Genomic DNA, 13,583 nt, shown 5'->3' on the forward strand with positions numbered 1-13,583 from the left:
ATATATATATATATATATATATATATATATATATATATATATATATATATATATATATATATATATATATATATATATATATATATATATATATATATATATATATATATATATATATATATATATATAAGTATATATTTTCTTTCAACATGTTTCATTTTATATCTTGAACAGCTTAGATAAATCGATTTATGTGTAATAATATTTGTCATTGTTACAATGGCTGGAAGGAGACTTTAATGTCAACAATTTTCATCTATATAAGAGTATCAAACCACATAATTCAATGTTGAGAATATGGGTCACAATTCAAACAATCCGAATCAGTCTGCCTGTGACTCACGTCCTTAATCATTTACTAAATTATGAGGCCTTTTTTCTTGCCTACAAATTCATCTTTTATGATCCAAAAAAATCACACTACAATCTAGCCAACTATTGAATTACTTTTTATTCGATTAGCATGTAAAGATTAATATTGCACTAAACTTCATCATCATTCAACTTGTTATAAATAAGAAATTGGCAATCCCTAGTTTCATTGACGTGACACAAAAATTTGAAAAAAATTCAATCAGATTTTGAGTTTATCACTTATTATATGCGCACCACGGTTTATACATTCGGCAAACATTTATACCTTATTAATTAATTATCATTTTTTTGTTTAATAGAAAATGCCCATCGCCAGTTTATTTACTAGAAACAGAGATCTTGAATGACTTTGAATAAATCCTTCGATTTCAACTTGGTTGTTACAGATTCAGCATATAAACTCATCTTGCATTGCAGAAGCTTTACTTCACGTCAGTTGCAGAGTAAACAAATTACTTTGGCACGGAATGTAATTATACTCACGAGACTTACAATATTATATTGCGACATGTTTTCGCGATAACCTTATACTTGCGTATAGTGCACATCGTAACAAATTATTAGCTCACGATTTATAGTGACTACTCATTCTGTTGGGATGGGATCCTCTTGCAGACTGTGCCATGCTTGATGGCGATGGTCCGGGAATTTGATTGCGTCTATCCAATGTCTCAGACGCTCTCCTTTGCTGCTGCAGCTCAGTATGAGACCTCCTTTAAAGTGAAAACCGCGCATGCGAGTGGATTCACGGAAAATAACTCGATTATAGATTCTTCCTCTATCGAAAAGAGTGAAAATATGTACAAGCAGCAATTTATACAGGTAAGTGTGTATCTTAGGATGATTCTTATTTGTCCAATGTTCGAATTTCAACTGTGCCCCCCACCCCCATCACTTGTTTTGAAATAAAAAAACAAAAGTTTTGAGCCCAACATGAATGTCCGAACTTGATTTTTACCATCCGCTGTAACGACGCAGTTTTCCATTTAAAATATACGTGATTTTTATCTTTTAATGTTATTATTTTACCGAAACAACTAATCATTAATGAAAAATATTAATTTTGTATGTAATTGACGGAGATCGATTGTACTTTCAAGGGGGAAAATGAAGAAAAAATGTGTTGGCCATTCTAAGGCATTTTACCCTGCTTATTTCATTCTCAATGAATAAAATATGTACTTGTTTTGAAATAAAACAATTTTGCTTCGAATATGCATTACATCTCGGAAAAATTCTCGCCCCGAAAAATCTTATAGTTACAGTAAATTTTAAATAAATTATTCTGAGAAAGAAGCGGTTTTTTTTCTCCCAAACATGCATTTTATGACAGATACATGTTTACGAATGCTATCTCCAAATTTTATCAAGAAATTCGTGAAATTGATAGAGATACAGAGTTTTCTTTGAAATGGTTACTTGTTCGGTGAAAAAATTAGAGGGATCGCGGTGACAATTCCTTTCATCGGTACGAAGTGACATGCGCGAATGTTCTTTGAAGTCGTCAAATATCGCAATCTAAGTAATTTTTACTCCAAAAAAATTTCACCCAAATAATTACCGTCACTCATGTAAATCGAACATGTTTTTTCCGTGTGTTAGATTTTATCCGATACTGAACTTATTGGTGTAAGGATCTCAATTGCGAGATAGAATAAGAAAGAGAGATGTACCGATATCAATGAAAATAAAGTAATGTAAAATTAATCCATGTAGTGTACGATATTCTCTAATTACCCAGGTAATCGTTGCTCTTTCCGAGGTCCTTGTCCCAAACGGAGAGACACAACATCTGACTGGTGAGATCCGTGAGCCGTGTCTCGAAAGCGAACTCTTCGTTCCACTCTGGGTTTAGGGTCTTCCACTTGATTCCTGTATTGTAAATTGCGGACGTTGGTTTTCGAGATTCCTTCTTTTTGTTGTACTGGACGTTGGAGAAGGACCCGCTCGTTTGTTGCGAGTTGTCTTCCGGCCGCTTTATCAGGTACAGCTTCACGAAGGGGTCAGAGAACCCGTTGCTGTCCATTGCCGGCAGATTCGCAGCGCGCAAAATATTGACCAAGAGGGCGCGTCGGCGAGTGCTGTAGCTCAGGGTTACCAGAATTTGACCCCTTGGACTCAGATCCTCGCCCCAAACTTCCTCTTCGTGGTCCACCTATAGTTCAAACATGACCATTTCTTATAGACGTGACAAATACCCCCAAGATCCAAACTTGCAATCGGCGACCCACAGAAAGTGTCGGATAATTCGATCTGAAGTGACAAAATTTGGTGAATTGGAGCCTCACGAAACTCTGCAACAAGACTACAACTCTTTTACGAAAATATCGAGGGACTAGTAATCTCCCAGCTTCAGACTTTCGGAGCTGACGAATCAAGATAAGTCAATTCGTGACTGACTACTGTTTGAATAGGTGTTGTCGTTTTCAAGGCTCGAGGATGATCAGACAATGATACTGGTTGTCTCAGCAACTGGTGACTGAATATGATAACGGTGTTAGCCATGCCAGGGTGTACAAGGGGTACGAACACAACTTCGTTGTAATACATTAGTCAAAAATGTAACCTTGAATCACGAACCTGGCAGTGATTCTCCAGATAAACATTGTAGTGGATCATTCGATACGGTTGAAGCTGACAGAGCGGCAGCTTGGCTTCTCCTAGGAAATCCTTGCCCGCTCGGTCGTCTTGAAGTACCAATATGTGAAGTGCTCTGCCATTTTTCATCTGAAATAGGTATTACAATTCCAGGCGATATTGGAAGAGACACGAAACGGAGCGCCGTTAAACTTACGTCTGTCTCCGTGATGCCGTAGAATGTTACCATCTCGTTGTACTCCGGATCCCGGGTCTTGTGAACAGTTTTTGTCCTGAGTCGCTGGGACGGGCTCCCGATCGCAATTGGGAGGATGTTTAGCTTGCAGAACGAATCTGTCAGACCGTGGATGTCCATGGGACGAAGGCCTCGCGCACGCTGCACTCTGCACTGGAGGTACTGTGCCGCGGGGTCGTATAGCAATGAGACTTCCAGTGTCCCGTATCCATCCCCCGCTGCCGCTGTAATCACAGCCTTGATGGAGAGTTGCGCCGTGTTTGAGTAGCACTCGATTTTATCCGAGCTTTCCAACCCTACGGTGAACTTTTTGTACGGGTATAATCGAGTTTTTCTACCCACATAATTGGATCACTGTCGCAACTGACTGACAGGGAAGAAGGCGATTCAGGACGAGTAGAAAGACGGGAGAAGCGTACGGGATAAGAGGAGACAGCTACTTGTTGCTCAAGGAGCGTAACGACATAAATTCCTCTATTCAACCCTGGAACCCAATCCCCATCTCACAATCGATGCTTGACACGTGCCTCGAGCATTGAAACAAGTTAGTCTAACGTTTCCTTCACGCTGGATCACGATCCACTTGCGTGATGGAAGGTTTAAGACAACCAGTGGGCATTGCTTTCATCACATGCCTGCAATGTACGGAACTGGATGATTTCCCCGCTATTCCGACATTGCAAATTTCCGGTCGCAGTAATTTCATTGAATCCCTGCTCATACATTAGGGTGGAAATTACCACTTAATGGTGATGCAGGGATTTTGAGGAGAGTCTGACTTGTGTAATTCGAAAAACAGAAAATCTCGGACATTTTCTTGCCACGTGGGAATATCAGGAAAATTTCACGAGAGTGTCATAATTGAGTCGACTGAAGATTAATGAAGTGTGAAGACGTGATAAAGACCTTCATCGTCTGATGGCACGTGTAACGTATAATATAATGTGATTCCTCATTCAATGAGCGGAATAATTTTGGTGCTGAATGGATAATTACCAGCTAGTCCCCGTACTATTTGCTGCAGAGCCTCGGAATGGTTCTGATTGTTGATCGGACCCTCGTTGTTCACGACCAGGATCTCCGGATCCATTTCGTGATAGTGGAGTAGACTGTGACTCTGATTTTGATCCAACATCATGAGCCCCTGGCTGCTGCTCGACTCTATGGAGTCTTTCCTGTAAGGTTGTAGATCACGCGAGGCGGCAACAACCCAAAATTAGTGCATTATTCTCAACAATCCTATTCCTACGTACCTGAAGCTGTGTACCTGATTGCTGTTAAGTTGGTCCGAGGACGTCTGACGATGCTCGTTCATAAACTGGGACTGAAATCCTTGCCCAGAGTTCCGGCCTTGCATTCCATGACCTGAACCTCGTGGCGAGGGAAGCGGTTGCACAGATGCAGTGGAGGAAAATTGACTCTGACCGACATCGGTAGCAGAAGCCGATCTAAGGCCGTTACTGTAATCCCCCGCGTTTCCGGAATTCTGCCGACTGTAGGCGTCGCCTCTTGGCCCAAAAACTGGCGTCGAGGAACGATTGTTCTTCTCCTCAGCCAAAGTTGGCGTTGGCGATGAAGCCTCGTGAGTTCCGAGCGAACGGCTCATCGCCAAGCGACGACCCGCGTCTTCGTCAGAAGATGAATCTGGCTCCAGAGACTCCAGGGACCTCAGGTTGTTGACAACAGCCCACGACGATGCTCTCGAGGTGCGTCTCGGTCTGCCACGCTCCTAGATTCGGAAGAGATCTGGTCGCGCTTTTCTTTGTCGGAATTTAAAAATGCAGTGGGTATAATATATACATACGAGTTTCTTATCGGGTAGAACGTATTTCGGAAGTCCTTTGAAAAACCAGGCGCCACTTTTTTTCCACATTTCTCTGGTTTCCGAGCAGATTCGGCAGAGGAATAGCCTGGGTCGTTGGGAATTTTGCGCAAAGCCAATCTGTGATCCGCACGACACCATCGTTGCTTCAATACCACATTTCTGGCAAATGTGCTTGCGACAATCCTTGCAGATCGCCGGACCAGCTCCAAGAACAGTGAATTTCTCACCGCATAATGCGCAAGAATATCGACTGTGCGAGGTGTCTGCACTTCCAGACAAGTTTCCGGCACTCACGCAATTACGCTTCATGTTCTCCAGCCTGTCGACCAATCTTCCCACTCGCTCCTGTTCCGATAAATCCAGCGCTTCCGCTCTACGAATAACCTGTGGATAATCGCCATGCAATGAAACTGAAAAACTAGTTTCACTGGCTGGAAGCTTCTAGCAAACCATATGATCATGGTTAAAATTATTAGACATTTTGAATCAGCCGTGATTTACATCGACTGAAATCCAAGAATCCTAGTCCAATTTATTCAGTTGAAAATATGGGTTTGACTGAAATTTTTCCATGTTATAATCCATACTACGATATGAAAATCATCTAATTATTCTTTGATCTCTATGTCTTACTGTTAGGCGAAACACTTTAACCTAGTTAAACATGGCCCCGTTTTCACCGCGCTTTGAAAATGCAGAATATATTTTTTCAAAATTTCTACGATTTGATACAAAAAATATTTAAATATTTTTTTTTTGGGTTCTCGCATATCCATGATTCAAAATCTCAAAAGAACGCGTTTATTGGCATTTTTTGAGGACCTACCTAAAAATGAATTTCACAGACATGCCAAAAACACATTAGATTATATTTTTTACCGACGATAGGAAATGCTAAAAATTCAAAGACGAAAGTTCAATTTGATAAAAGTAATCAACATGGTTCTCCTAAACGGTAAGGTCTAGTGACCTAAGAATTGAAGAATTTTTATATCGCAGTACACAGCCGCTATATAATACGACCAAATTTCAGCCAAATGGAAAGATTCACTCCAACAAGCCTCCTCAAATGTGGATCCGTTCATATGTTATGTCCAAAGTTGGGCTTTGTTGAGTGGGTATACTTTGAATCTCAGACGTCGATGTACTGTAAATCTGAAAACGACTTGTCAGTTTGTCGGTTTGAATTTACCAGAAGCTACTACTTTGTTCAATGCAGAAGCACCAATTGAAATGCACTTATCAGCATTGATCAACACAGCGTTAGGTACCTACAGCACCTATTCATTGTAGAGACAATTCAGTCGTCAGTCGAAACGATAATCATAGCGGTCTATTGTAGAGAGTTGCGTACAGAACGATAACATCTACCTTTATGGAAAGCTCTTGACTATCGATCTTGGTTCGCGTATGTATACGGTGTTCGATCCTACCGTATGTCATGTAGCATCTACAAGGTGTGTACACGACTATTCAGGCACGTGTGCCGTCACGTAATGTTAGAATGTGAACGTTGAATCCGCTCCCTCAACAACTTTCTCTTTGGGGTGTCTATTTCGATTATAGATAACGTTATCGGACGGACAGATGTTGAATAATTCTCGAATCGCAGCTTGTTGAGGTCCGCAAACGAACAACCATCTGCGTCAATCAAATTATTGACAGAATAAAGCAAATAGCTCTAGCCATATTTTATTATATTCTCTTGCAAACTAGAGCACCCGACTACTCTACGTGTTATACCTACTATAGGCTCTATCAGCTATAGTAATTTTAGATCACTAATCCAGCTCTACTACTGCAGGTAGTGTAAAATCCATACTCACACCGTTTCGGGGTTAATCGACTTTTGTTGGTGACACGTGTTACTGACAAAATCTGCAAATGAAGCTGGCAAGTTAAAAATTAGCCAGATAGATTTTGCGATTTCTACGGAGCTCATGGTATGAATTCGATTGGGCAGAAGCAATAAAATAATCTACGTTGCTTCAGTTTGAAAATTTTAATGGAAATTGGAGAAAGTGCTTCATAGAATATACTTAATTTCGACTTTGCACACTCTTGATTTTTGCAATTCGCTTCTCAAGCCTATTGAACCGAAACCCTTAATAACTGTGACAATGATCTCACAGCACGATAATCGACTACAAATAAAACCGAGTTACGTTCACAGATAATTGATCGTACAGTATTTCACTTAGGAAATATCACTGACAAGAGCCTCTTGACTGCTGTTGACCGTTCAAGTTCAACAGTCGTCGACGCTAAAACTGCATATTGCAGTTCGAGCTGAAGCTAAGAAAGTTAGAAAATCTTATGAAAGTATATTACCTCTATAATGGTGCAGCGTTCCTCCTCCGTAAGGGTAACTTGTGGCCCGGAAGGATAGTCGCTTCTGTAATCCAGTGACCCTGTCTTCACAGACCATCCGGTACGCAACCTGCGTTACAGAAAAGAAGTGGATGGTTGGAAACGAGAAGCAAGAACAAAAATACGTGGAAAAAGCAATATTTTTTGTTAACTCAGAAAGTTTAATTCCCAATTCGCACGAAAGCCTTTGATCTCCCAGGTAGCACACTTGTCGAATTATCGACTGTCAATTTGGATAATCAAAACCGATGTCATAAGGTCAAAAGTTGGAAACTTTGACTTGGAGTTGGCAGAAAGTCGGCAAGACGGTGACTATTCTGCTGGTTAGCCACACCTATGACGATTAATGCCCTCGAAAATGTCAAGGTCAAGACAACGTTGAAAGTAAAATTGGAAATCGTACGGAACTTGCGACAATGAATATAATAGAATAAAAAAAGGAAATTTGGTAATTCTCGAAATTTCAAAGTTTCGCTTGGTTATTTGTTGATGATAACAATTGAATCAATTTGCAGTCGATTTGTACACTACTGGCTGTAAATTGACAACCTAACGGACATTGGTGAACATGCTATGGTTAACATATAGTCAACTATTGGTTTCAATTACGTTCTTTTCGTCAGTCTCCGATTAGTTGACTTTATTTTCTGACACCATGTCTACATCACATGTGAGTCGACCGTGTGCTACTTGGGTTATAAGGTAGGTGAAAAGCGTAAAGGGATCAAGGTTTTGTCATTCGACAACAGTGCCCGGATTTTCGAATTACCAAACGAAACTGCGCCATTCTTATCAACTGCACATATACAGTTATAGAGATGTGTATGTACACTTATATGTAGGTATACACGAGGGGTCGAGCGGGCTGATAAAGTACCTCACACTCCTGGATCGCTACCGCGAATGACCCCCGCCGGGGGATGTCCCAATGGACATTTATGAAGAAGTCCCAGGCTATACTATGTCCTCTCAATTGGTTCGTCACCATCGCAACACTAATTACGACTCGATCGATCGTTGCTGTCTTTTGCACGAGGGTTCAGCATATAACGCACATTACAGCGAAAGGGAGCGACATTTCACAAGTGCGATTTGACGTTTTGATGTGATTGAGCAACTCCTCCTGATGCAAATATTTAAGAATCAATCGGCCGAACCATTCAAATCACAAGTTAAGAAAAGAAAAAAACTATCTGTAAAATCTGCAGCAATGTTATTTGTGGCACACTTGTGAGAAAAATTTTATTCGTCGTAATTACTATATAATTCTAGTAGTGGGTATCGTTGGGATTTCTTTTGTTCAAACTTGTTCAAGAGGATGTTACAAATTTGAAAATAGGCATGACTGCTTCTTTGACCAGTGTAATATCTGAACGATGTTCGCTGTTACGTGATCTAACAATATAGGTCGGATTTTCCTTTAAACACAGCGGAGAACTGGTCATTGTATCTATACCTGTACTCACTGCTGACGTGCTGCAAAGAAAACTATACCTATATGGTTATACCGTCGCTCTTTCGATCGACTTTTCCCGGCGCGAGGTCAGAGGGAAAAATGTCGAGAAATAAAGGGTTTGAAGGAAATACTTGCTTCTTGGTTCGTAGATGGTTGAGACTCAAACTCGACCATCTATCGTAGTACATGAATGAACGAAATTACGCCAAAAGGTTAGAGCATTCGACTCTGTAATTTCCTGTATGAGCACTGCGTGATTTAATTTGATTAAGCACCAGTCTAACCTGGCGGCTTAACCGTTATCACATTACATCACGTCACGCACGATTTTAATTCCAATTCGAAAGTGAAAAGCAATTGGATAAAAGTATATTTTCTATGTTCAAACAACAGGATTTTCTGGCGATCAGAAAATATATAATACTGCGTTACGGTGAATGAACAAGCTGTAACTCAACGGTATTTCAAACCGAAAAGAATATTTCTCGACAAATTGGAAAGTGGAAAAAGATAAGAACCACTCACTTTGCTCTTAGGGCAAGATGCCTGTCGTTTGGACAAACCCATCTGCCACCCCTGCTTCCAGTATCCCCGAGATCAACCATCTTCGATCCGGTTTCTCGGAGATGGGTTGAAGCCTCAAAAAAGTGTTCCTTGGACCAGGTCCTGAACTTCGGGACTCCGCGACTTGGCAAAGTCTAGCTTGTCGTAGCCGGAGAGCATTGGCCAAATCCCCACGGCTGCAGGATTCACGCCTCCGAGATGCATGATCTCGCTAATTCGCACATCATCTATCACGAAGCGTCGATGGGTGTTGTTGTCAGTGGCGAAACCGTGTCGGCCCCGAAAGTAGGTGGGGTTTGCCCGGGTGACCTATTTTCCCTCGGAGGAGCCGGGCGGATGACCCTGACCCTTGGACCCTGCGGCGGATTCGAGGCCAGGGAGAGTTTTCTCCGGGCTGCTACGTCATTCACGATAGGGTGTCTCAATGGATTCGCTCCAGCATCCCGGCGTGGCACCCGACAAGAGTAGGTTTATTATTCCGCCATCTATATTGCTTCCAGCAAGCAATTCATCTAGCGAACAAGGTCGAGGATCAGACAATTGAATTGCATCATCGGGTCACGCAAGTGTTCATCGAATTGTGTGGTTTGCCTCATATGCCGTAAAAATATACGAGAATATTTCTTATCAACCACACCCCAATTATTTGCTGCAACTCGAGTTTATTTACGAGGCTGAAGTTAATAACGTTAATGTATCGAAAAGTTGAAACAAAAATTACTGTTTTGCACCTTCCGAACACCTCAAGAAGTTGAATTTACAAAATTTGAGTTTCTTGATGCTGTATTGACAGTTTACGAAATTTCAAGTAATCCTAAAGTTGCAAAATAACGACTTTTTCCAACGGTGCATCATTACATTAACGTTACAAACTTCAGCTTGATGTTGATTTTTATTTCGACGCAATTCCAATGCACTTTGACTATCTGAAGTTTACCGACACGTCTCCTGCCAAGCTGCAAATTTGAGTTACCCCCGACATACTACGGAGTCTGTTAACTCCTAGAAAATTTAATTAAGAGAGAACTCATGCATGTAAGCACAAGATTGGAGCTTTCAGTGGCGACTGTGTTTGCATGGCGCGGTTTAATTTTCATCTGACCTCGAATATGTTTTGAAATGAAATTCTAATCACACAGTATTCGGGGTTCTCTTGTGCGCTCTCCGAAATCTCGTAAATCTGACTTCACTCTACGTACAGCACCTCTCCCAAAAGGATAAAATTATAGTATACGCGTACAGGCAGTCGACAGTGTTATGGAAATCTATGGAAGAAAATAACGAATGTAAGCTACTTTATCAGCAATTTCTTTTGTTCTCGATTGTTTTTGAATGAAAAATTATTGGCGTTGTTGAGAATAGCAGAGTATTCCAATAAATAATGACTACATATTTGATACTCCAATACACCTTAAACATCTTCGTTGCACAACATAAGATTCTTCAAATCGCAGTTTCAATTCCCTCACGTATAAACAGAAATGTTTGAATGATATTCTCCTACCGAACCGCGAGTTCGAAGGGCTTATTATTTATACGTGTGCGGATTTGGAGAGAATTTAATTATGGGCAAGAAGACGTGCCGAGGAAATTACGGGCATCAGAAGCAGACGGCGACGAGCTGGCATGGCTGACATCATTCAGCCCCGTTAGCTTGTAAATTAACTTTACTATTTATACCCACTTCTGATTAAATGGTATTCTAGGATTTCAACATGCCTCGCTTTATGTCAACTTTAAGGACTAATCGACGAGATCGTCTGGATCAAAAGTTAGGAAAAGAAAAAAAACGGAAAAAAAATTTCCAGTAATGGTATTTCTGCTAATGGCAGTGAACACGGATGAAATAATATCCCTATTATACGGTAAAAGTGATTCTTAGAAAATTCCAATGTCACAAGCTCAGATATCAACATTTTGAGAAAACTTTTAAAAATTAGAACATTTAAAATGATTAGGGTCTAGTCTTTTTGTATCGGATTTAATGTTGTTGGGCTCATTCTACACGTCGACCAGAACCCCACAATTTCTCTTAAAAAAATTCAAGAAATTTTGCATTACGGCGAAATCACGACGCGCAAATATAATTATTGATCAATTTCTGTTATACCGTACTAGCAAAAATCTATTTTTATCCACTGGTGATAACTACTTCTAAACATTTTTTCAGGCGATTTCTAAACGTGTCTATGACGAACAAAATAAGGCGAAAAATACTAGGATGAGATGGAAAACGCCACGATTTAATCATTTTGAACTTTTTGAGTATAAAAACCTTTTTTGAAGTTGTTGATATGCCAACTCATGTTATTTGGAATTAGATTCATTACAATTACATAATAGAGATATTGTTCCACTCGCGAAAATAAAATAGCTGGAGATTTTTCGACCGGTTTTTTTTTGAGTCCTCGACTTTTGATTCAGACGGTCCGGCCAATTTACTTTTGATTTTCATCGAAATTAGACATGCCGGGAAGGGAATATGTATTCTGTAAGCTTGGAAGTGATGGACATACGCGTCTCGTCAGACATGCGGTAACACAAACTCGAGACTCCGACGTCATACATGAAGTAGAATAACCCCCACGCGACTATAATCACGACTATGTAATGTCGTAAATCACGGTCCTTATGTATAGATATACGTGTATATATGTATTAAATCTTTATTCGCGTGGGAAGGTCGCAAATTTGTGCCACGTGTCAGCTAGACTTTCCCCAAATATACTTTTTTTGAGAAAATATTTGCACTTATACTCTAATTACCGGAAGCTTCAATGAATTTAAACGAATACGTAGATTTTTATAAAGATATACATACAAGTTTTGCTTTTTTCACAATCAAAAAAATTCTGACTTTTTATTTATGTCGAGTTGAACGGATTCGTGAATCGATAATCAGAATCCGAACGCGTTACGAATAAATTCACGTTCATTCGCAATCAAACTGATTGTGAATCGAGTTTTTTCCACGGAAACTTGACTCACAATTATCAGTACCTAAAGAGTTCAAATTAGTTTCGACGTACCGAAATTATATTAGGTCTCGTATAATTAAGCGTCGAAAGTTGGTATCTAAAAATATTTTTTGACAAATCGTTAAGCGAGATTTCAAACAAATTCTTGTGTAATTATCAGAAAATTGAACTTGCAAGCGTTTTCAGAATTCACCGGAAATATATTACACAGAGTGCAAAATATAAAAATTAGTCGTGATATCCAGTCAACAGTCTCAAATTTCTCGAACAATCTTCTCTAAATATTTCTGCCAAGAGGCGTTAATGCAATTTTCGCTTTTAAGGCTATATAAATTCTGTAGGTATTGTACGAACTGAACTGTCTAATATTAATGCATTTTATTTCCATTACAGTTGATAATCCGTGAAACTTTATTGCCGCTGTGATCGAGCAATTGCTAACAGATATTAATCTGTACAATCATGCAGCAGTCGAGCGATCTCGAAAACTCATAATAATTCCGAGCAACATTCACGGTATAAAATTCCATTACAATCTTCTGACAATGAATTAGAGCAAAATGCAGTAACATGCGGGTAACTGGATTAGTCGTCAACGATACATAGTATTATGTATATTATCTGCAACTCTGGCCGAGATACCGGCAGATTAGCTGCAGAGTTCTTTTCGCGCGCGATAGAACGCGTTCACAGAATCGACCGGGTTGTATAAATTCAAAAAAAAAAAAAGAACGCTTCACCTACGTTCGAAATTACAATATAGTTAAATCTCCGTGCAGTAACAATACAGCTTTATTATTATATCTTATTGCAGAACCCGGCGCTCGGTAAAACATGTGCAAACGCATGAAATTAAGATTACTAGCAAGGTCGGTTTAAACATACGTTACCATTCGACGTACAATTTAACGACAATTATATCTTTCGACTGACAGTGAGGGCCTTGTTTCATTCGATTTCCGTCTATCTTGGTCTTCCTTCTGCGGTATAGATTCTCCCGGAAATTCGACTGGTCTCCCTCCCAGAGAGAGAGAAAGCCGAGACGCGTCTGCTCGTACGCGGAGTTCGCCACTGCCGTGCGGCAGGTGGTTGCAGACCTGAGAGCCGACTCCGACTCCCTGCTTGTTCCGTATTAACGCCTTGACCCGATAGGAGCTACTTCCACAGCTCAGGGTCGTCGCT

General features: G+C 40.2%; 1 protein-coding gene across 18 annotated transcripts; it reads right to left on the reverse strand.

The window, feature by feature from the left end:
• Positions 1–104: 104 nt before the first annotated feature.
• LOC124174959 (rabphilin-3A) lies at positions 105–13,511 on the reverse strand. Of its 18 annotated transcripts, none has more exons than XM_046554658.1 (11): positions 13,304–13,511; positions 9,385–9,916; positions 7,365–7,473; positions 6,862–6,923; positions 5,013–5,417; positions 4,462–4,937; positions 4,205–4,383; positions 3,170–3,432; positions 2,956–3,102; positions 2,113–2,530; positions 105–1,088 (listed from the first exon to the last, which is right to left on the reverse strand). In XM_046554658.1, exons 2-11 carry the CDS (start codon positions 9,424–9,426, stop codon positions 961–963), a joined length of 2,229 nt encoding a protein of 742 aa, XP_046410614.1. In that variant the 5' UTR covers positions 9,427–9,916; positions 13,304–13,511; the 3' UTR covers positions 105–960. The 18 variants fall into 18 exon arrangements, with proteins under 18 accessions (XP_046410614.1, XP_046410615.1, XP_046410621.1 ...); XM_046554659.1 differs by having other exon boundaries at positions 122–1,088; positions 9,385–9,908; XM_046554665.1 differs by having other exon boundaries at positions 122–1,088; positions 6,862–6,911.
• Between the last annotated feature and the right edge of the window lie 72 nt (positions 13,512–13,583).

The sequence above is a fragment of the Neodiprion fabricii genome, chromosome 2, assembly GCF_021155785.1.
Source record: "Neodiprion fabricii isolate iyNeoFabr1 chromosome 2, iyNeoFabr1.1, whole genome shotgun sequence".
NCBI lineage: Eukaryota > Metazoa > Arthropoda > Insecta > Hymenoptera > Diprionidae > Neodiprion > Neodiprion fabricii.

Excerpts from the sequence above, each read along its gene's own strand:
- LOC124174959 (XM_046554658.1), bottom strand. The coding sequence starts at position 9,426 with ATGGGTTTGTCCAAACGACAGGCATCTTGCCCTAAGAGCAAA. Across the intron at positions 6,924-7,364 it reads AACGCTGCACCATTATAGAG|CTTCATTTGCAGATTTTGTC; the intron begins GTAATATACTTT and ends TTAACTTGCCAG. Across the intron at positions 4,938-5,012 it reads TTCTACCCGATAAGAAACTC|GAGCGTGGCAGACCGAGACG; the intron begins GTATGTATATAT and ends TTCCGAATCTAG.